General features: G+C 43.9%; 1 protein-coding gene across 1 annotated transcript in view; it reads right to left on the reverse strand.

Annotated features, from left to right (window-relative positions):
• The window catches only part of TBCE (tubulin folding cofactor E), a 203,695-nt gene that overhangs the window by 60,079 nt on the left and 118,462 nt on the right, over positions 1–25,154 (reverse strand). The window contains exons 9-10 of the mRNA XM_018571352.1: positions 22,031–22,095; positions 21,887–21,951 (exon numbers count right to left, since the gene is read on the reverse strand). Of these exons, the coding sequence (XP_018426854.1) occupies positions 21,887–21,951; positions 22,031–22,095 (130 nt within the window). The remainder of the gene's footprint in view (positions 1–21,886; positions 21,952–22,030; positions 22,096–25,154) is intronic.

Consider the following 25,154-nt stretch of genomic DNA (forward strand, 5'->3'; position numbering starts at 1 on the left):
CCGGCCGTGTATACACAGCAGCCGGCCGGGAGGTAGTTAAAGATCATACACAAGAAATAACAAGAGTAGACAGAGTGACACACAAAGAAAGACTAAGAATACTGCACACATTTTTCCCTGTTGGTTTTTTTTTTCCCCTCTGTTTTATTTCATACATTAAGATTTGAGAGAGCTGTCTGCATTTAACGATTTCATGGACACTTTGTTTCAATTATGTGTTTAATACACTGACACAGGACGTTTGCTACTTTACTAGTCAATTTTGAGACCTGAAGACTTGAAGATAATTACCTTTCACTTACACAAACAGTTGGATAAGAAGATTGAATTTGAATATATTTTTTTTCCACAGAAGTATTGTTCGCTGTTATATTTGGTTTTTGCACACATTATTTGTTTACTATGTTGGGTGACAGCGCTGCTTCACATATTTGAATAATATTAATGCAGGCTCATGCAGCCAATGTAAGTGAGCAGCTGTAAGGAGGAACGCCCAGTTTTTTTTAAGAGTAATCGAGCGCAGAAGTCTCTATAGAAAAAATATCTGCTTCCGGCAGGCTTTCTAGGGGGGGCATGCAGGAGTAGCCCAGGCTGTAGCGTCACCCTGGATAGATCAGGTAGAACTCGATCTGTAGCTCTATCAAAGGCCAAGGTTCCCTGGGTCCAGACTTTCCGGAGTATTTCCTTACTTGACTGGAAATGTATGTAATCTGCAGATAATGTCACGCGGCCGGTCTGGATCATTGGATTTAGGGCCCAAGGCTCTGTCCAATTCAATCACTGTATTAGGGAAATTACCCAATAGGGTGTTGAAGATCGCCACAACCGTAGCATGTACATTTTCTGGCCCCGTGGCTTCTGGGATGCACTGTGAAGTGTGTTTTTTAATGAAGATATGCGTGTGTTTTTAATAAGTGTGTGATGTGTGTGGGTTTTTAATAAGTGTGTGATGTGTATGTGTTTTATTGAGTGTGTGATGTGTGTTTTATTGAGTGTGTGCTTTTTTAATAAGTGTGGGTGATATGTGTGTGAAGTGTGTGTTTTAATGCTTGTGCGATGTGTGTGTTTCATTACGTGTGTGATGTGTGTGTATTTTTTTAATGAATGTGTGATGTGTGTGTTTTAATGCGTGTGTGATGAGTGTGTGTGTATGTTTAATTACATGTCATGTGTGTTTTTCTATTGTGTGTGTGTGTGTGATATTTGTGTTTTTGAATGAGTGTGTATGATGTGTGTTTGAATGCGTGTGTGTGTGATATGTGTTTTAATGCGCATGTGATATGTTTTAATTGCTGTGTTCAGTAGAATCGAGGAATTCAGTCCAGTAGAACCATGTGGAGGAGAACCTAGACACCATTCCCTTTATGGATCTAGTGAGATCTTCCATATGTTTAACATTATTAACCCGTTGGAGCCACTGTCGTATGGTAGGTGGTGAGGACTGCTTCCATTAAAAGGGGACACAGGCCCACGCCGCGTTCACTAGGTGAACAAGGATGGACTGTCTATATGCCTTCAAGGGGCTGTTACTGTGGTGTAGCAAGAAAAAAGCCGGGTCCAATGGTATATTTCTGTCAGTAAATTTCTGCATTATGTCTCTGACCTGGGTCCAAAAGTTCAAGAGTAATAGGCAGGACCAAAAAACATGATATATGTCAGCCGGAGAGGGACAGCCTGGTCAATATCTTATATGCAGCTTTCTGGTATCTGTTGCAGATAGACGACCCCAGGGAGAGTTGCAGAATCCTAGATCTTTCGGCAGGGGTGAACTGAACCCCCAGGTCCCTCTCCCACCCCTCGAGGAAAGGTAGATGTTGATCAAGGTCCGGGAGAATAAGCAGTTTGTAACAGAGGAATAATGTTTTAGATAGGGGGCCCGCCGTAGTGCATTCCCATTCAAACGAAGATAGCGGCCTAGAGAATAAAATCAGAGAAGGCAGCGAGGAAAGGTAGTGTGTCAATTGGCGTAGTCTCCAAAAACCCAATATCGTCAAAGAGGGATCTGAAGTGAGTTCGGGGAAAGAGGGCCATGCGCGTCCGCGGAAAAAGTGGAAGGCTCTAAACTTATCCTGCCTCCCCAAACGTAGGAACACCGCATCCTGTAGGCCGGGAGAGAAGTCCGGTGTCCCAATAATTGGGTGTAAAGGGGAGAGGGAAATCGATATTCCTTTGGAATCAAAGGCCACTTTAGCTACTTTCAAAGTGGGGCCCATAGTCGGGTGTAGCTGAAGGTGTCTCGGGATGGAACGTAAACACCAAGGAAGAGTCCACAGAGGAATGAAGGAAAAGGACTGTTCCACCTCCACCCAGGCCTCGAACTCACCGTGTCTGCACCAGTCTATAATTCTAGAAAGATGTGCCGCGAGGTAGTATAAATAGACATCTGGTAGAGCCAGACCTCTGTGTGGTTTGGGACGTCGTAAAATGGAGTGTTTGATCCTGGCTGGCCCACACAAACTTAGTAATGACCGATTGAACAGAGGCTAAAAAAGCTCTGGGAATAAAAATAGGGAGGGTCTGTAAAGGGTACAGGAGCCGTGGAAGAACGTTCTGTTTAACGACATTTGCTGTCTCTCGTGATCCTCTTCTGCATCTCTGACACCCTTCTGATTCCTTTCCTCCCCCCACACCTTCACCTCTTCTCCTCATTTCTATTCACCTTCCCCTGTACCTAACTTTTTAATTCAGGGTTCTGGCCGGACCCCGCGGTCATGGGGCCTCTTGTAGTGACCTCTCTGAATGTCCAGGGGCTTAATATCCCAGAGAAGCGGTCCAGACTGCTGTCTGACCTCAGGAGTTCACGCTCCCAGGTGGTATTTATTCAAGAAACCCATTTCCAACATGATAAAATTCACAAACTTATCAATAGGGACTTCCCATGGTCATATCACTGCCCCTCCCCCTTTCCAAATCCAAGGATCCAAGGGAGTGAGCATACTATTGTCCAGGGATGTCCCCTGGACTTTTGGGAGCCAGTTGTTGGACATTAACGGGAGATATATCCTCCTTAAGGGGAAACTTGGTGACACTCAGGTCACACTTACCAATGTTTACTTCCCGAACACTGACCACTTGGGGTTCATGCAGGCTCTGGTACCCCGACTTTTGGAGTTTATGAAGGGGGTCTTGATTCTGGGGGGACCTCAACTTCCCGCTGGACCCGCTATGGGATGTCTCAACGGGGACCTCCCATCTTTCTTATGCATACTTGAAGAAACTGAAGGCGGAATTTCACCTTCTTCATTTAGTAGATACCTGGCGGTTTTGCCATCCCAGGGGGAAGGAGTTTACATATTTCTCCGCTACTCACCAGAGATGCTCACACATAGACTACCTGTTTGTACAACACAAGGACCTCTCCTTGATAGGGGGAGCCTCCATAGACAACATATTGCTGTCAGACCACGCACCTTTACACCTGACCCTTGACTTGCTAGCCCCGAGATCTCCCTGTCCGTCGTGGAGACTCAATTAGTCGCTTTTGCAAGACCCATTGGTCAAGGCTGACCTGGATACCGAACTGAGAGCCTTTTTCGCCACCAATGCCCCCTCCTCAGCTCCCCCATTCATTATATGGGAGCCTCATACATGTGTTGTGAGGGGGATACTCATAAACATGGTGCACGGAAGAAAAGGGAAATGACCTCTAGGATCTCGTTTCTGTTGTATCACCTACGTGTATTGGAGGGTCTGCACAAGAGATCCCAGGCTGTAGGAGCGGGGGCAGAACTGTTGGAGGTCCGGACTGGACTGAACTGAACGCTCTATTCTTTCAGAGGGTCAAGGGCCGATTGCTTAGGGGTCGTAGGACTCTTTAAGAATACTCAGACAAACTTGGGAGGCTGCTGGCCAACGCTCTTAGAGGATCCCCGGGACGGTCATATATTTCCCATGTGGTCACTTCCTCTGGTGTCTGCGGATATTGCGGCTGAATTTAAATCGTATTATGAGTCCCTGTACAACCTGGGGTCTGCACCCTCTCTCTTTCAGGGACAGTCACCAGTGGACTCCATAGAGCAATATTTCAGGACATCCGGGATGCCATCCCTTGCATGGATTACAAACCTGCCACAATCAAGTCAAATGGGTCCAAAGAGTGGAAATTAATTATGCAGCGCTAAGTATCCCTTAATAAACCTCTAAATATTATAGTGATCAATAAATAATTCTCAGAAACACTTAATCAAAAATGTGCAAATTAGTGCAAAAAGTGCAAGAAAGTTTGGTGCATCACATTCATAAAAACTATAAACATAACATGATCATATTAATGTGAATTCATAAATACATCGGTGGAATAGGTATATAAATCAACCAGATAAATATACTTAAAAAGCAGTAATCAAAAGTTCATAAAGTGATGAGTGAAAAGTTCATAAGTGAAATAATCCATAAATATAATGAATAATCCATAGTCTGATCCAAAGCATGCTCAGTGCCAGTGCTTTAATTCTCCTTGTGCCACACAAGAACCCCCCGGGGAATGTGCACTCACCGCACGTCCATGGCTGAACAGATAGCCTGAAGCCAGTGTTAAATCATAGGTTCCCAGCGTCTTCCTTGTATGTTGCATAAGCAGCGTCCCACAAATCGCAATAAAAATCAAAAGGAACTCCTCATTGCGTAGTACATTTGGAAAACTTTATTAAAAATATAATAAAAACGCTCATATCAATTAAAAATAACCGACCGGTAACTCCAAAGCTCTCGTCCTTACTTCCGCATTTGCCGTGGCGTCAGGTAGACCGCCCCCGCCCTGTTTCGTCACTGGGACGTCTTCAAGGGAACAACAGGTCTACCCAGGCCACAGCATTCAATCTATTTCTAACAAATGACACGCCACATTTTCAAAAGCTACCACTAGATGTCCCCCTTTCTCTTAAATCACCATAGCCATCACTGAAACCATTAATCCTATACATAACAGTAAGGAAACCTCAATGAAAGTCTGTAACAGTTTCTGGTAAATAGGGAACTAAAGTTATGATAATATAAAACCATGATGACATTAATACCTTAATCTGACCACTAATTAAGCTAATTGTCAGAGTAAATTGAATTAAAATATATTAAAATATTTAGAGATTAAAATAAAACAAGAACATTTAATGGGATATATATAAAGAATACGAAGGTGTTTAGTTATTCCCTAGTAATGAACCTATTTATTACTCAGGAAACAATTGAGGTCGAAGTCAATGTTGAGCCCCTTAGGGGCCATAGTGTCCAATGTAAAAATCCATTTGGATTCATTTTGAGAGATTTTACGGGTGAGGTTGGTACCTCTCCAATGTTTTTCTACTCTGTCAATCCCTACTATTTTATAACATTTAGGATCACAGTTATGGAAAAATTTAAAATGTCTAGATAGACTGCGATTCTTAAAACCCTTTTTAATGTTATTTACATGTTCCTTCATTTTTTTCGAGTTCCCTACTGGTTCTCCCAATATACTGTAGTCCACAAGGGCACTCAAGTAGGTGACGAATCTGCTATGACATGATATATTTCTTTATTTCATATTCTTTATCATTAATGTTAGACTTGAAGGAGGTTATTTTCTTTCTGGCTCCTATGGTCCTGCAACTAATACAATATTTACATGGGTAAAACCCCTTTACCCTAAAAAAAGGTGTTTTTATGTTCAGGTGGGTCCAGGTTTTTGCCAGTCGTGTTTTTAAGTTAGGTGCCCTTCTAGAAATAATTTTAGGTCTATTTGGTAATAGCGGTCCCAAAGTTTTATCTCTCTTTAAGATATGCCAATGCCTTTTAACCACTTCAAGACCAGGTGTTTAGACCCCCGTCCTGGCCAAGCCATTTTTCAGTATTCAGCTCTGCGGTTCTTTGACTGGCATTTATTGCGTCATGCAACACTGTACTGAAATGAATTTTATACCATTTTTTGGGGACAGATAGAGCTTTCTTTTGGTGGTATTTAAACACCACTGGGGTTTTTATTTTTTACTATAATTAGGAAAAATTACAGAAAATTTTGGAAAAAAAAGTTTTTTTTACATTGTTAGGAAACATTTATTATTATCCAGTTTTTTGATGGGGTCACATCGGGTAAATAGACACCAAACATGTCAAGCTTTAAAATTGCGCGCGCCGGCAAAATCGCAGAAAACTACCATACCCAAAAGTGGCCATAGGCGACACTTTAAAAGCTTTTACCGCTCATCAGTTTAGTGTTATCATTGATTGATGGCCCTAGAATTATTGCTCTCACTCCGACGTTCGCGGCGATATGTAACATGTGCGGCGTTATGGGCGCAATCGTCTTTTTAGCACGTATGCGCCCCCGAGGGGGGGGACTTTAAAACATTTTTTTTATTCTTTTTTATGTGTAACTTAAATTTTTTTGGGGGGGAACTTAATTTTTTTCCCTTTTTTTTCTCACTAAACCCCTCTCTGCTGAAGATAATAGTCATTTTTGTACCAGAAGAAATTCCTGGACATTTTAAAATCTAGGCAATCTAAAATACATTTCTTCTGTTCCTTTTTATAATGGCTCAGTGCTTTAAATGCCCAATCTACTGCCTCTAAACCTTTTTGATGTGGGATCACAGTGTAAAGGGAGGCAACATCAATGGTGGCTAGTATAGTGTCATCATTCACCTTGAACCCCTCAAGGATATTCAGGATATCTTTGGTATCCTTGAAGGCGGCCTTGGTTTGGCCCACTAGTGGCTGTAAATGACAATCTATATACTCTCCAAGTCTTGCAGTCAGGGAATTAATACCACTGACTATAGGTCTCCAAGGTGGTGTCTCCAAATTGTTGTGAATCTTCTGTAAAAAATATATAATAGGGGTACGATTCATCGAGGGTATTAAGTAGTTCTTTTCTTTTTTAGTTAGAAGTTCCTTTTTGAATGCTCCATTCATTTTTCTAGCTCCTTCCTGAATTCAGTTGTGGGGTTCTTCTTTAATGTCTTGTAAGTATGATATTCCACATCTCCTTTTCATAATATTACTTATCCATTATGACAACCTCTCCCCCCTTGTCAGCAGGCCTCACTACAACATCCTTTCTATCCTCAAGCATTTGAATTCCTTTGTCTATAAAAGCTTTATTTTGGACATTGTGAAATTAAAGGGCTCTAACATCTTCCTCTATAAAAGATTCTTAAAAACCTCCACAAAATAATTGGCAGTGATTTTAGGATTAAAAACCGATTGATTTTTTAATGCGGTTTGTATAAAACTCCTGGAATTTAATGGCTTAGTAGTCTTGGGTAGTTCTGGTAGGGTCGAATAATATTTCTTGATATTTAATTTCCTAATATATTTTTGAATATCAATATAAGTATCGAACCTACTTAGGTTTGTTTACTGGGGCATATTTTAGACCTAGATTAAGGACTCGTTCATCATTCTTAGTTAATTTAGCAGAGCTCAAATTACAAATGTCTTCACCTATAGCCTCCTGTCCTTTCTGACATAGTATCTTCCTCCCCCCTCTACACCCTCTTCTACTCCTCCTCGATCCCGAAAACCTTCTCTCTTTATTTTTAATGACGTTACACCAGGGCTCAAAATTTCAAGTCCTGAGCTACTAGCCAGGCCTTAAGAGTTACTAGCCACCAGTTGCCCCACCTAACCCTTACCCTGCCCCGGCCTTAACTCCGCCCCTAAACACATCCTCTTAAATAATCTTATGATAATTCTTATCTTATGATAGTTGCCGCTTGTAAAAGGCGGATTCGGGATTCCTGCTGCAGGAAAACGCAAGTTCCTGACACAGGAATCTCTAATCACACCTGAAATATACTGTAGGTGTGAATAGGGCCTCATATACACATACACTAAAGGTGCCCATACACCTGCCAATTATTGTACGATAATTGTACGATGGGCAGCGTGCGACCGCTTCTACTGTAAGGTCATACGACTTTCGTCTTCCAAGCACGCTGGAAAACCTGCCGAAAATCGTACGATTTTTGGCGGGTTGGTGGCGTGGTCGGAAGACGAATGTCAGCGGGGAGGGCTTGCGATGATCGAAGGTATGATCTGCCTGTCCAAAATGGGCAGATCGTACGAGATTTTAATGCCCTTATAACCATCGCATAATGAAGGTTGTGCGATGATTGTAAGGTGTATGGGCAGCTTAAAACACAATAATACACTTCTCAACGTTACAATAATACACTCAACCCTCCCCCCCCTCACCTGTTCACATCTTTGCAGGGAGGAGGCTGTGAGCAGGATCGATTCCCTGGTTATCTGGGGGTGATTACTGAGGTCTGCAGCAGACCTCAGTAATCACTCCCAGATAACCAGGGATCGATCCTCCTCACATACATCCTTTCTTTCGGCCGGAGCTCCCTACTGTCAGAGCTCCGGCCGATGGAAGCCAGAGCTGACAGGAGCTGCTCTGCGGTCTGCATCCGACACAGATGCAGACCGTGGAGCTGCTCCCGCAAGTCAGGTACGCGGTCTGCGACTGTGTGCCTGACATGTCAGCTGGTTGCGGGCCACATAGTACCGGCTCGCGGAGTTGGTCTGCGGTCCGGTACTTGGAGACCCAAATTTCCACTCCCTCACTTTATTTTTACTCGCCAAATGGAAGGCGAGTGGAAATTGTACTACACAATGAGGAGTTCCTTTTGATTTTATTGCTATTTGCGGGACGCTGCTTATGCAACATACGAGGAAGACGCTGGGAACCTATGATTTAACACTGGCTTCAGGCTGTCTGTTCAGCCATGGATGTGCGGTGAGTGTGCATTCCCCGGGGGGTTCTTGTGTGGCACAAGGAGAATTAAAGCACTGGCACTGAGCATGCTTTGGATCAGACTATGGATTATTCATTATATTTATGGATTATTTCACTTATGAACTTTTCACTCATCACTTTATGAACTTTTGATTACTGCTTTTTAAGTATATTTATCTGGTTGATTTATATACCTATTCCACCGATGTATTTATGAATTCACATTAATATGATCATGTTATGTTTATAGTTTTTATGAATGTGATGCACCAAACTTTCTTGCACTTTTTGCACTAATTTGCACATTTTTGATTGTTTCTGAGAATTATTTATTGATCACTATAGTATTTAGAGGTTTATTGAAGGTATCCTTTCCCTTCCCAGAGACAGAGGGGAAGTGGGACTGCCGGCTATGTCTACCTATTACTCAGCCATACACTTGTCCAGGCTTCTTGAATGGTGCCTCCGTCGGGAGGGCAAGGGATGGATGGGTGGCAATGGAACGGAGTGTATTCAACCTCCCAATCGAGGGTCTCCCGTGGCTGTCCTCTCCCCTACCCACGGAGGTCAAATCTCACCCACTGGTGTCTACGACTCCGAGAGTGCCGCGAAAGGTCTTAGGGCCCTCCAGCTTGTCACCGGCCCCCTCGCCTCTGAATCCCGTCCTCGGGGGACACCGATTTCTCTGCAGGTTCTGAAAACGGTCGTATGCGCCGGGCTCTCCTTTGTGCTTACAAATTCCGTTTGCGAGACTTCAGGCGGATCGAGGACTGGTTGCCAATTCCAGCCATACAGTCCCTCACGGACCCCCCTCTGGATTTCTGGAGCTCCCTCTCACTGCGACACTTTCTTAGGGCTGTTCCGAATACGACTCACCTGGACAGGCCACTGACAGTTTTCGAACAGTTATGTTTGGGCAGTCTTCCTACACGTCACGCGGTATCCCAATTATACAAACGATTACAGGTTCCTACTAGTGATGCACCATTCCGGGCTTGTGTCGGAGATGTGGGGGGAGGGGGGTGGAGGGGGCATCTAGTACGATGTTGCATGTTTTCTGGACCTGCCCTGAGATACAATCCTTCTGAGAGCGGGTACTGGGGATAATTGAGACTCTGACAGGTGCAGACCTCAGGGGTGACCCAGCTGCCTGCTTGCTTCATCTGACCAAACACTCGATCTCCAGATATAGACACTCTTTAACACACCATCTGTTGAATGCTGCCAGAGCGTGTATACCCCTGAAGTGGCGGGACTCCCACCCTCCCACAGTCCGGTTGTGGCTCTCCAGAGTCCAGGATACTTACCTGCTTGAGGACCTAACAGCTTCACTGAAAAATACGGAAGCCCAATTTAATGCCACCTGGGGGCCTTGGTTGTGCTACAGAACCTCTGCACAATGCCATCTCCCGCTCTCTCAGGACGATACGACAGAGATTCCTTCCCCTGGACATCCTTGACAGTCTTCAAAAGGTATACCTTCCCTTGGCTCGCTCAATAGGTAGTAGCCCCCCAGGGAAACTAGGACCCCTAATGGGTGCGTCGGATACAGCTGGGACCCACCCCTCTATTCTTTTTCTAGGTTCTTTCTTTCTACTGCTTTTTCTTTGACCATAAGACACAGCTACTCTCAGGAATAGTACATAGTCGCGGAGCTTCATTGTACAGAGATATAGTATTGCGTAGATTTGTGGATGAACCAAAATATTGTACTGAGCTGGTTTACGACTGTACAGATATGACTTTATAAGTCTGGTTATATAGGTGTAATACGGTGTAGTCCATTTTATTGTGGAGTCTGTGGACTTTGTACACTTACCTCTTGCTCACTTATTGTAAATTTTGCCACTGTTTCAGTCAATAAAGAATAAAATAAAAAGTCATTTTCAAGCCTAAAATGTGGATTATAACATGTGTGCAAAAAAAGTAAGAGAGTTAACAGAGCTTCTGGATTATTCTAATGCAGTTATACACATATATATATGCAATACTCCTCTTGAATTAAAGTACAGAATTATATGCTCTCTTACAAGTTTGTACAGGGTTTGCAATGTGTGGCTGGAACGCTTTGATGAGTGGCAGGAGCATCCTGTATGTGGAAGCCTAATATTAAAAATAATCACTTGAAGGTACAGTTATTTCACTATATGTTCTGCCAGGTTTTGGGCACTGGATGGCAAGTAAATGTAGGTGTTGGACACTCCATGTAGTTATTCCAATATTCACACAAATTTCTTTGCATAACAGTGTTTAACTATACACCAAGTGAACCGCTATATTGGACATGCCATAGTCCCAATTTTAAAAAAACACAAACTATATTGCCAAAAGTATTGGGACACCATTGGATTCAGGTGTTCCTGTGAAATTTCCTTGCTACTAAATATTCCACGGTCAACTGTTAGTGGTATTATAACAAAGTAGAAGCAACTGGGAAGAACAGCAACTCAGCTATGAAGTGGTAGGCCACGTAAAATGACAGAACAGGGTCAGCGCATGCTGAAGCGCAGAGACGTCACCAACTGTCTGCCGAGTCAATAGCTACAGACCTCCAAACTTCGTGTGGCCTTCAGATTGGCACAACAACAGTGCATAGAGAGCTTCATGGAATGGGTTTCCATGGCCCAGCAGCTGCATCCAAGCCTTACTTCACCAAGTGCAATGCACAGCATCAGATGCAGTGGTGTAAAGCATGCCGCCACTGGACTCTAGAGAAGTGGAGACGTGTTCTCTGTAGTGGCGAATCACATGGACATGTCTGGGTTTGGCGGTTGCCAGGAGAAAGGTACTTGCCTGACTGCATTGTGCCAAATGTAAAGTTTGGTGGAAGGGGGATTATGGTGTGGGGTTGTTTTTCAGGGGCTGGGCTTGGTCCCTTAGTTCCAGTGAAGGGAACTCTTAAGGCATCAGCATACTAAGACATTTTGTAAATTTCATGCTCCCAACTTTGCGAGAACAGTTTGGGGATGGCCCCTTTATGTTCCAACATGACTGCGCACCATTGCACAAAGCAAGGTCCATAAAGACATGGATGAACGAGTTGGGGGTGGAGGAACTTGACTGGCCTGCACAGAGTTCTGACCTCAACCCAATAGAACACCTTTGGGATGAATTAGAGCGGAGACTGCGATCCAGGCATTCTCATCCAACATCAGTACCTGACCTCACAAATGCGTTTCTGGAAGAATGGTCAAACATTCCCATATACACACTCCTAAACCTTGTGGACAGCCTTCCCAGAAGAGTTGAAGCTGCAAAGGGTGGGCCAACTCAATATTGAACCCTACGGACTAAGACTGGGATGCCATTAAAGTTCATGTGGACTTCCGGTTCCGGCGCCCATGTGAGAGGCAGCGAGGAGACCGCGCTCCGGCAACCACGCGGCCACAAACCTGTTTTAAAAACCGGCGAAAACGGCCACCCTACTCACCCCCTGAACCGGGGAGCAGCCCGATTGGCAATGGACCGTTTCCTGGCGGGGGGAAAGTCCCGTTCGCAATCGGTGCCCCGAGGGAGCTGTGACTCACAAACGGCCAGGGGATCCAAGATGGCGCCGGCTGGCAGCGCGGATGAGCAGCAGGCCTCTTCACCCTCCCTCACCCACGACCTGACCCTAGATGAGGCAGCATATGAGTGCATAGCCCTGGCTGTGGCTAATCTGCTCAAACCCACCATCACATCTGTGGTGGAAGCAGCCATACAGCAGGGCCTCTCACACATACAGGCTGAGGTGTCCCAGCAGGCCCGATCTCTTAAAGAGGCGGAACAACGAATATCCATCCTGGAAGAAGAGGTGCTGGAAGCCAGTACTAAAGTGGCAGCATTTGAGGACATCTCCCAGGGTCTTCTGGAAAAAATCGACGACCTAGAGAATTGGTCCAGGAGAAACAATCTGAGGATTATCGGGCTTCCAGAAACCTACAAACCGCAAGTACTGTCAGAATTGTGTTGTACCGCCCTCCCTGAGGCCCTAGGCCTCGACGCTATGTGTGTAGTGGAGCGAGCACACAGACTGGGGCAGATACACCCGGACAGAACGAGTCCCAGGCCTGTTATCGTCCGCTATCTTAACTATGCAGAAACATTTCTTCTCATGCAGAAGTACCGAGCCTCTCGTTCCCTTGAGGTAGACGGCCACAAGCTTCTGGTCTTCGCAGATTACTCGGCGGAAGTCGCAAGGAAGCGTAAGGCCTTCAACAAGATATGCTATGTGTTATATCAAAAGCGCATACGATTCACATTGGCGTACCCGGCCACTCTACATGTAGAAACGGGCAGAAAATGTTTCTATCTGGACCCAGCGGAAGCAGAATCCTTTCTCAACTCAATGAATCTAGACACTGGGTCTCCCTCTAAAGCGGCCGAACCCATCAGATCCCCACGCAAAACTGCTAGATCCTCTAAACGCAATAGAGGCACACCGCGAAAATATCGATACCGCTGAAGACAACAAAGGGACACTATGATTTCATATAGATAAAAACGGAGTTCTGAGATTGACTAAGGGCGGGAAGCTTTGCTTTTGTTGGACCTATTTCTTATGTGGCACAGGATGGTGGTAGCGTGAAGCTCATCTTGCCCACATAGGAAAAAAGTGGAGTCATTACTAAGATGTTTTTTGTTTTATAGAGTTTACAAGTTCATGTTGATTGTTATTGCAGTTAACTTTAATTTTTCCCATTTTGCTGGTTGCCCTATAGGACTTTGGTGTTGCGATGCCCCGGGTGAGGTGATGCCCGGCCGTGCCCTGCAGATCAATATCCCTCCCTATCAACTGACCCTAGGTCTACAGCTGCCGATCTACCAGGTGAGTGCACTACCCCAGGGGGCATTGCCCATGGCAGATGCCAAAGGTAGAAACACGCCCGCTTGTCCATGTCATCTGAAGCGAAAGAATTCATAAAAGTAGTGTCGTGGAATGTTAAGGGGTTGCGTTCTCCACATAAACGACATATGGTACTGAGGCATCTCAAACGCATGAACGCGGACATAGCGCTCCTACAGGAGACTCACCTCCGAGAGGAGGATATGCACAGACTCAAAAAACTATGGGTGGGGGAAGTGTTTGGCTCTCCCTCAGAGGGGAGGCGGGCGGGAGTGGCGATTCTGTTGCATAGGAGACTCCCCTGCCAGGTGGACAGGATCGAGCATTACGACGAAGGATGCATGCTCACGATTTATCTCAAATATTTTGATGTGGAGTTGGCGATTTCAAATATCTACATGCACAACTCACCGACCAAATCACATTTCATGCAATTATGGTCCTGGTTAGCAAAAACTACCAACTTACACCACCTGGGTGGGGGGAGACTTTATTTGCACCATGAATAATATAGAGGATAGGAAAAGATCGCCCACCTCTCACGGCACCCGGCAGCCCAACTGTTCAACAACACAATCCCCCCTGGCGGAGGTGGCCTCGGCTTTGGGACTACAGGACATGTGGAGGATCTTGCATCCTCTGGAGTCCGATTTCACTCATTTCTCTAGCGTACATGGGTGCTTAGCTTGCTTAGATTATCTGCTCTGCACGAACCCTTTGCTACCAATGGTTCGCTCGTCAGACCTGCATGCTATAGTTATATCTGATCATGCCCCCGTATCACTGGAGCTCTCAGTTGCTCCAAAGGTAGCCAATAATATCTTGTGGCGCTTCCCAGGGTACCTCAAATCTAATGAGTATTTTTGCCACTTTCTCCGCACTTCTTGGCGGGACTATGCAGAAGTCAATAGCCAACATTTAGACTCCCCCACGCTGTTCTGGGAAGTGGGTAAAGCTTACCTCCGGGGCAGAATCATGTCATATACGTCCGCACATAAAAGGAAAACTGTAGCGGCCTTTAAGGAGGCTAGTGAGGCGGTTAGACTGGCCCAGAGGAAACTATTCACGGATCTGGGCCTGACCTCAACAGCATCATGGGAACAGGCCAAACAGACCTTTAACCTATGGGCGGACAGATATGAACGCATGAAGGCCTCATACATGGATCTCAATCTTCACAAGTTTGGCAACAAGGCAGGGAAACTGATGGCCAGGTTAGTAAATGGGAGACACTCCCCACAACACATATTTGTGCTACAGGACAAGGCAGGAACGCTCCTAACGGACCCCTCGGCTATAAACGGAGCCCTGGAGGATTATTATGCGGCGCTGTATGCCAAAGATGACATGGACAAGGAGGCAGCAGATCAATTCTTAGGACAGGTTACGCTGCCCACACTAGAGGAGGAACAACTTCACACCCTCAACGCTGATATAACGATAGGAGACATAGAAACAGTCATCCATTCCTTGGTAGGATACAAGGCCCCGGGCCCGGATGGGTTTACAGCAGAATTCTTTAAGATACTCAAGAGTGATGTCTCAGGCACCCTACAGACCCTTTACATGCACATGTGGACAGAAGGGAATTATTTTCCCACAGGAAGGGAGGCGTACATCAAACTTATACCCAAACCGGGGAAGGATTTGACCAACCCGGGTTCATATCGGCCTATCTCGCTTATTAACGTCGACGCAAAGATTCTATCCAAAATACTTGCTAGTAGGTTGGCGGAGGTAATGCCCAGCCTCATACACCCAGCACAAGTGGGATTTGTGAAAGGCAGAGCGGCTGTCATGAACCTGAGGAGGGTCATCCTTGCTCTCGAACAAGCAAAGGCATTTCCCGCACAGGAGTATGCCATAGTGACTCTTGATGCGGAAAAGGCGTTCGATAATGTGAACTTGGACTGGCTATTTAAGGTCATGTCCACGCTGGGGTTCCGGGGTAAATTCCTATCGTTGATACAAAAGATGTACTCCTCCCCTACTGCGAGGGAATGGACCCAGGGAGCTCTTTCCAGACCAATAAGACTACACAAGGGAACACGACAGGGATGCCCGCTATCCCCACTTTTGTTCAACTTAGCACTGGAACCGCTAGCTAGATATATATTACGAACTAACACACTGCAGGGCATACTGATCGGGAAAGAGGAACTACGTGTCTCCCTTTTCGCCGACGACATCTTACTGTTTACATCCCGACCGCGAGAGGATGTACTGACTATACAGACCCTCTTTGATACCTTCAGCACTTTCTCAGGGCTCCGAATAAATTACTCCAAAAGTGAGATATTGCCTCTGGCGGCTATGTCGACCTCATCGTGGGACAATCCCTCCTCATTTGCGGTGGCACGGCGGAACATCACCTACCCATGAATCAAAGTAGGTAAAATACCATCTTCCTTGTACACCTTAAATTTCCCTCCTCTTATAGATAGAATAGTGCGGGAATTGCAAAATTGGCAGGGCTTGCCCCTATCGCTTTTCTGGAGGATTCATTTAGTGAAAATGACAAGCTTTGTGAGGCTGCTGTATCCTTTGCAGACGGTACCTTTGTTGTTGAAACATAAGGATATTCAGCACCTCAACAGAGCAATGGTACATTTCATATGGCGCTCAAAGCGTCCGAGGGTGGCATTGAAAAAGCTTTGGCTCCCGAGAAGCGAGGGGGGGTCTAATTTCCCTAATATTAGACTGTATAATTTGGCATGCATACTGCGTCACGCGGTGGACTGGCTAACAGACAGTTTGAGATTCTCCAACATTGATTTGGAATCGGCCCTGGTGCACCCGTGGGACTTGAGGGCCATAATACATTGCAAATTATCCAAATTGCCAGAACCGCTGGGCCATCACTTGGTAATCCGGGATACGGTCCTGGCATGGAGGGCGATCAGACGCCGATTGGGCCTATCGCCTTATATGTCAGCACTATGTCCTCTGCGGGGAAATCCTATGTTTCCTCAGGGCGAAGACTACGCGGCTTACGAGTTGTGGCACAGGAAGGGGCTGACCCTCTGGAAACAGCTGTTCCAAGAGGGTACTTTCCATCCGTTATCCTTCCCAGACCTGGCGCAAAAGTATGCATTGCCTGCCTCTCATTTTCTGTATTACCTACAAGCACAAATCACGTGGTATATGTTCTCCAGTGACCCCAGAAAATTGTTTGTCTCCTCCTTCCTGGAGACCCTCATTTCGGGAAAGACTTACTCTATATCGGATATATACCGAGGACTGCAGCGTACTTACGTTGCGCACCTATCCTCCTCAAACGTCAAGGAATGGTCAAAAGACTTCCCAACACCGGATCTGGTGGAACGTTTTGTTGATGGCTACAATCTGATTCGCAGACTTGTGGTGAGTGAGACCTGGAGGGAGACCCAGTTTAAAATAATGCACCGAGCCTATGTGGCATACTTTCGTCCGGCTGGGACTACCCAACAGCAGTTGGTGTCACGATGCCCAAAATGTGGATCAGAACGTCCCTCACTAACGCACTGTCTATGGTCCTGCCCCTCTATGGTGCAATATTGGACAAGGATGGCTACCGTATATACTCGAGTATAAGCCCATTTTTGTTGCTGAAAAGTGCCCCCCCTCGGCTTATACTTGAGTCAGCGTCTCGAGCTGGTCAGGTTTCTTCTTACTTACCTCGCCGAGCGTCGTGTCACTGCTGCTCCGGTGGGCGGCGCTCCGAGCGGGGTCATCTGGCAGTCTCCGGGTCCTAATTTAGGTGGCCGGAGACTGCCAGATGACCCTGCTCGGAGCGCCGCCCACCGGAGCAGCAGTGACGCGACGCTCGGCGAGAGCGGAGACCTTTGATGAACAGGAACTGACCAACATAATGCAACCCTTTCAATACTAGAAATGGTACCTGAAGAACAAACTGTCGGGAAATCTGGGGCCACTGGAGGTGCTTTGAAGCTTTAAAGTTATAGTTTATGTGGTAATTAACCTTGAAGATTGGTAGTTCGATTACTAGACTACTCGACTTTTTCCTAAGCGGTTATTCAGCTACACAGAGACCAGTATAGAGGTTAGTGAAATAGCAGGGTAGTAGAGCAGCAACAAAAATAGGCTTATACAGTACTGCTTATAGTTACTGGGGCAACCAGCACGGGAAAAATGGAAAGAGGGAAATGTGTTGTTATTTCTGGTGCAATTGTCGAGGCAGTTGTGAGAAAACCTTGTATTCTTTGTATTATATGTCATGGTAAGGTACGGCTAGCCCTATTGGGGGCTTAGTCGCAAAAACAGAATAAAAGTTTGTTTAAAAAAAAAAAAAGTTCATGTGCGTGTAAAGGCAGGTGTTCCAATACTTTTGGCAATATCGTGTATAAAACATAGCTATAACAGTTGATGAATTACAGGAAGAATTTTCCAATATACCCTAATGCCATGACAAAATTAATATATGGTTCACCCTCATACATGTATAGTACATATTGCTCAACCAGTTGATTAGTTACGGCATAAGCAATTGCTTGCATTTTGAGTGATTACAAATGAACAGTAAAGTATTAATTCACAAATACAAGCTATACAAACTGTTACAATGTGCTGTAAGGAGAAGGTTTAATTTAATTTCATTCTATTCCCAGAATGTCCTGCAGGTTTCATTTTAAATGGTTTTAAGGGTTTCTCATTATGAGAGATGACCCTCGGCTTGGTGCAAACCCACTGGATAATAAATATAGAAAATGAACTGCGCCAATAAGCAAGCTAACAGCTACAAGGCACTGGAATGTATACCCACTGTGAGTGTGTATACGTGAAAAATGAATAACTAAATGTGCCGGGCTACAACAATGATCAGATATAAAGAATATAAAAAAACAGTGACTCAAACAAATGTCAGTGAAAAAAATCAATCAGGTGTAAAGTCTTTAAATCTTCATAAATCTGCAAAAATGTCCAAATATAGCAATAGTGATGAATATTTTTTGTTCCTTCACCAAATGCACCATGTGCACCACACCAGATATAGGGGTGCTCACCTTATTGATAGACCCCAGCAATCAGCTGATCCCTGATGAAGTCACGCTGGACGTAATGCGCATAGGGCGGAGCATTTGATGTTACATTGATCAGCTGATCCCTGATGAAGTCACGCTGGACGTAATGCACATAGGGCGGAGCATTTGACGTTACATTGATCTCTACGACTGAAGGCCGCAGTCATTTGATACTCTAGCACATACTCTTAAAAGATAGTCCATGCTATGTTACCACTGCTTTTATGTGAGTAATTTTCTTTTAATAAATCATACTCTGTTTGGATGGTACGCGCTATGGTGTTTGCTTTCTTTTTTCGGTCAACACGATCCTGGCATTGACACCTTATACTGAGGAGGCCTATAGATCGATAAAGATTGGAGGCTATTGCTTTCCTATTTAAGAAGTGTCGCACAGATCTGTTTGCTGGTCTGATTACACCATTGGAGGACATCTGTGAGCGATTGGAGCTGAGGGCCCCCTCCCTGGTTAAGAAGGGAATTGCCTGGTTTGACCTCTTGCTGGGGTCTATCAATAAGGTGAGCACCCCTATATCTGGTGTGGTGCACATGGGGCATTTGGTGAAGGAACAATAAATCACTATTGCTATATTTGGAAATTTTTGCAGATTTATGAAGATATCAAGACTTTACACCTGATTGATTTTTTTCACTGACATTTGTTTGAGTCACTGTTTTTTTATACTCTTTATATCTGATCATTGTTGTAGCTCTGCACATTTAGTTATTCAAACTCACTGGATGATGCAAACCCAGGATCTCACCAGAAAGCCACCAATTTCTCCCTCTCAGGCACCAGAGAAACATACAAGTATATAATCAAAATTCAACTAATCCCTCAGAAATACTACTGCCTTTCCCACCCCTACAATTAACTGGGAAGACCAAGAGTTTGTTCCTCCTTGCCCCTCCTCCACCTCCTCTGAAGGATGAAGAATGTGTGAAATTTGCATACTGTTTATACAGTTCATCAATACCTCACTTTCTCCTCCATTCCTTTTTTCTTCTTTTCCACACGTCTTTCCTCTTCTCTCTCTTTAGTGGCCCTACTCCATGGTTCGGCACTGTACCAATTTAGCCCTCTCTTTTATGGAATATGGTTCTGTATCAATGTGAAATTTCCTGATACCAAATATTTTATGAACCTATTGTGCCTACCTTACCTGTAAACATTCATTTATCTGTATACATTCATATGCAACTTGACTGACTACTTGTTATTTTCTTTTAAAGCAATAAAAAAAAGTGAATAAGATAAGTACTACTGCCTTTCTATAACTCTTTAAAGTGACACTAAACTGAGGAGTTAAATCGTAAAAATACTTTCAAGTACCCTATTAACAATTTGTGCTTCCATCTGGAGGTTGGCCAAATTTGTTCCACGTAGTCCCTATGTGTGTTATAAAGTAGCCACCACTCCAAGCTCACTCCCTTGATAGACTACGATCTCAATACAAATTAGTAAAACCAAACATGAGATTGTAGTCCATCATAAAAGTGAGCTTGGAGCGGTGGATACTTTACAGCACACACAGGGACCATGGGGAACAAAAGTAGCCACCCCCCAGAAGGAAGGACAGTGTCAGCAGAATTCAGAGATGATTTGAGGATCTACAGAATGATGCACAAATAAGCTACATTTTTGTTAATAGTTAAGGAACTTGAATGCATTTTTAATATTTAACTCCTGACTTTAATGTCAATTTAAGAGTAGAGATTTATATGACCAATTGTTAATTATCGACGATTTCTTTTGATATATCTCCATTTAGGGACCATTATAACTATTAACATTTCCTACAGTAACCTAGCTCCCTACCAGATCATCCCAACTAAATCCTCCATATCTAATCCATAAACAGTCTTGTAAGTGAGCAGAAAATTCCTTCAGAAGTAGTCAATGTCCTTCATTGTGGCATTCTGCTCCTCTGGATCTCTTATGTGAGCTTCCAGAAGGGCAATATGCCCACATCTGTCACAGAGGCATTCACTCTGAAACTGCTTTTCCTATTGTGCACACATGTGGCAAATTGCTCAGGGAACAAAACCTTCAACCTTGCTACCAATCATACCAGTTCCAAAAAAAGAAAAGCTACTGGCGATGCACAGAAACTGATACTAGTATCGGTATCGGTGCAGATACTGAGTATTTGGGCGATTACTCGTACTTGCATAAATGCTCCCAATACTTATCCTGACACTGGAACTCAGCAAGCGAGTCATTCCACGCCGCCCAGCTTCCTGATTGGCTGGGAAGCCGGCTCCATGCTCCCTCGTCACCAGGGAGCATGGATCTGGCTTCCTGGCCAATCAGGAAACCAGGCGGCATGTAATGACTCACTGCCCGGCTTCCTGATTGCCCAGAAAGCTGGCTCCATACTTTCTCATCACCTGGTGACGAGGGAACATGGAGCTGGCTTCCCGGCCAATCACGAAGCCGGGTGCAGCGTCATTACACGCCGCCTGGCTTCCTTAATGGTATCGGTATCGGCGTATCCCTAAAAATTACTTATAGGAAAAGGTAAACTGGTTTTGTTAAATTGTTTTTGTTTTAAACTCTTGTGTTTTAAAGCCACATGCACAAGATGGAATGGTAATGAATAGTGCCCTCTAACTTTTTTATTTTGATTCCGGGTTTCAAATAGCATTTAACTTTTTGTGATCAAAACTCTCTGTAAGATCCACATTGGTCCACAAACACCATATTTGCTTGGATTTCTCACCATCTGCATCTGAACTTGCATGATTTTATTTCTATTGCTCTACAGGAAGCTACACAGAATTATATTGTTCTGCACACGCAAAGCCTGCAGTCTAAAAGTGTTCCCAGCCAGTATTTGCACACCTCACACAATGGCACTTACAGGTAAGATAAGCATTATTTTATCTGAGTGAGGGTGTGCAAAAAGACTGCAGCTTTTATAGACATTAAAACTTAGTTACAGCACATAAAAGAAAAAGACAACTGCTTTTGAACTGCTACATAGTCACATAGTTAGTCAGGTTGAAAAAAGACAGACACATGTCTATCGAGTTCAACCTATAGAGATATTAGAAAAAAAAAAAGGAAGAAAAGCCTAAACAGAACGCTACACCCACAATCACCCACTGTTAATCCAGAGGACATAGCGTTCGGTTTAGGCTTTTCTTCCTTTTTTTTTTTTCTTCATATGTAGATGTAAAGCTCTAATTAGTTTCAGTGGATGTCTTTTCAAGTCTATTCCCAATAATTAAAAAAAAAAAAATAGAAATACTATCTAGGTACCTGCAAACACAAACATTTTACTAATTAATACCAGTAAAATAAACGTTGTATCTTACCAGTGATATATAATTGCCATCAACTGACAAACTTGTTAGGGAGGAAAAATAATCAGTACTGCATCCTAAATAAAAGCGAAAATAAATAAACATTAATACATAGTTTTGGAAAAGAAAAAAAGAAAAGAAAGAAAAAAAACTGACCAAACTTAGTGACAGGAAATTCAATTGATGAAATTCTATTGTTTGTAATTATCAGTTGTTTCAATCTGCAAAGAGACAAGTTGATGTTATTTTAAGTTAAAACCAGTAGTAGTACTAAGAAAAACAACAGATAGGGGATTTTGGGTCCAAGCTATTTTTGAACATTGACACTTTTTTCTTTTTAAAATTCATCAGCACACACTATACCAAGACAGCATATATTATAACTTTGGTCATTTGACGACGACACCCTCTAAAATGCTTTCGACCTCTCAGAACTTCTATGCAAATGTATTTAGTAGTGGGGTTTTATACGAGCACCATAGCCTTTGCAGTATTTAAATACCAAGACTCTTGCTAGAGGATAATGCCGACCTTGTTGCACCTTTACAGAGGAAGATCTTTCGACCACTTTCAGTGATGCTTCTAATAATAAAGCTTCCATTTAAAATGTATAAACTGTATGGCTCTGTCCTTCCAGAACGCTTGTCAGTCATTAATGTGGCCTCAGTTAGGGCACAGTTGCCCTTCTCTATGATCAACACTATTATAATTGTTCTTCCCAAGCCAGATAAGGATCCCGGTCTGTCTTTTGTACTGGACAATTTCCCAGGTGACTATTCGGTTGCCTAAGGTTTTAGGTAAATTCGTCAACCCAGGCTAAGTGGGCTTTATTCGATCCAGATCCCCAGCTATGATCATATAGCAATATTTTTTCAACCTTCAGATTCCTTCAATAAATACTAGTAGTAGGGCAATCCTATTGTTGAATACTGCCAAAACTTTTGACCGTGTAGAATGGAGATACCTATGGCAGATCTTGGTCAGATTTGGGTTTGGGGAACAGTGCTGGTCTCCTCTTTCTCCATCAAGTATTTGAGGGGTCTGTCATTAAATCTTTCCAAGCTCTGCAGACAGAATTCTTATTTTAGTTTTACAACTGAGGCATGCACCTCATTGACACTGGACACTGATTTTAATCATTGTTACGGCTGTTGACACTAGAATAGGCATAATAGCTTAGGTATACTCCACCTTGCTCTTGGTGGCTTAACCTGAGGATTTGCTGAGGTGTAGGGAGAGGTGGAGTCGAGATTTGGGTATACTAGAGTCCGACTACTTGAATCAGATGTTGGAAGCGGTCCTCGGGTGCTCTCTTTCACCGATTTACAAGCTTACAATTATTTACATACCAAAACAACTGTGCGATATACCCTATGTAGTATGTTATGTAAATAATTGTAAAAAAAAGTTACAGATTATGTCTTGCGCTGATAATTAAAACCACCTGCTGCACGCATTAAAAATAAATAACAAACCAAAACAACTGTAATATGTGCCACGCTAAATACCTAAAATATCAATAAATGTCTTGTAAATATTATTAAAAATGTGTACATTCTCATATAATTGCAATACATTTAAACCAATTAAGGCCTTGTGAAACACCACGTGTGTGTCTCCATTATTGTTACTTAAACGTCTTTGTGCAAATATATAAAAAAAAATGTTCAGCCAGCCATGTGTTAAAATTGTGACAACTTTCCAATCCACCACCTAACCTGTGAGGCTCCGACAAACAAGCTACCAAAGCCTTATAAATAGACCTCTTTTCCAAAAGGTCTATATGCGCTTTGTGACATACACATTCAAATTAGATCCTTAAAATGAAAATGATAACGATCCTCTTCTCTTTCACACCACAAAGGCTGCATTCCAGAGTGTTCGGCCTCTGGAACGCAAGCCGGCCGGCTCCCTGCGTTCAGGGGCGGGAGGGGGCGTGGTGGTGCATTAATGTCAATGGCACCGCAGCCACGCCCCCCGCCCACAGTGTGATCGAACCCGAAACGCTGCAAGCACTATTTTTGCAGATTGCACTGGACCGGAACGGAAGCACTAACGTGCCTGCATTCCGTGTGCGTTTGATCGAACTGCGGGGGCGTGGCTGTGCTGCCATTGACTTCAATGTCAAAATTCAGCCTTTTTAGTATCAGTTGCATAGGTTCCATATGCTTCTCTGGTTTAACAGGATAGATTGCGGTAGACTGCAAGTTTTGAGAATATTATAGGCTGTGCAAGTGAAGTATGAAAACAATGAATGGCTTATTTATGTTTGGGGACATTAATCATACCATGTTTGTGAGATATTTTAATGAGACCATCAAAACTTTCACCACGAAAACGGTTTTCACTTTTAAATTCATAATCTATATGAATGCTTACAAAGGAATTACCAATTAGGAGTATAACTTGGATACATATTTTTAAAAAGATTATTTCTCTTCCGTTCATTGAAGGACTCGGTGGAGATCTTGAATCTTCTACGGATGGATTATATAACGCCACCTTCAGGAGTAGGACAGTAGGCACAAAACAAAAGCTCAGCCTAGGGGCAGCCCTTAACTGTGGCCAACCCCCCTAACAGCTAGAGCCAGTTCAGTTTTTTGCCTAGTGTCAAGGAGTAAGGACCTAGTTTCCCTGCTGGGTCTTCAGCAATTTTTTTTATTTTTCTTCATTTCTTCAAGGCTTTCAATCAACAGCTGGATAATATAGATCCCCAGTGCATCCATCGAGCATATGCAGATCTCAGCTACGTGCGGGGTTGGCTGCCACAGCCCTGTCTTGGATCTTAGGGCGGCCTGTGAGTGTTCCTCATGGGGGGCACATATGACCCAGTGACCTCATTGGCTGACAGCATCCCTGCTGCGGCAGAGAGACAATCTGTCCTGGGAAGATATGTCCTTCATGTAACCTGCAAGGATTGGTAAGTGTGTCAGCCCTCCTCTCCCCCTTCTTGAGGGCGGTGGCTGTGAGTGGTCTGTGGGTACCATGTCTCCCTCTCTCCAGCTTCACCCCCACCTCCACCCTAGTGTGGCACGTTATGCTTTTGTTTTTGGGTCATGGTGTATCTGTAAAAAAAAAAAAAAGTCAAGACAACTGGACTTGCTGTATTTTTCTTGAAGACGTTTCACTGGTCATCCATCCAGCTTTCTCAATTCAGAATTGAGAACGCTGGTTGGATGACCAGTGAAACGTCTTCAAGAAAAATACAGCAAGTCCAGTTGCCTTGAATTTTTTTTTTTACAGATATACCATGACATGGATGAATGAGAACCTTCACAGA

Source organism: Nanorana parkeri, unplaced genomic scaffold (assembly GCF_000935625.1).
Source record: "Nanorana parkeri isolate BGI_ZX_2015 unplaced genomic scaffold, ASM93562v1 scaffold1739, whole genome shotgun sequence".
Taxonomy (NCBI): domain Eukaryota; kingdom Metazoa; phylum Chordata; class Amphibia; order Anura; family Dicroglossidae; genus Nanorana; species Nanorana parkeri.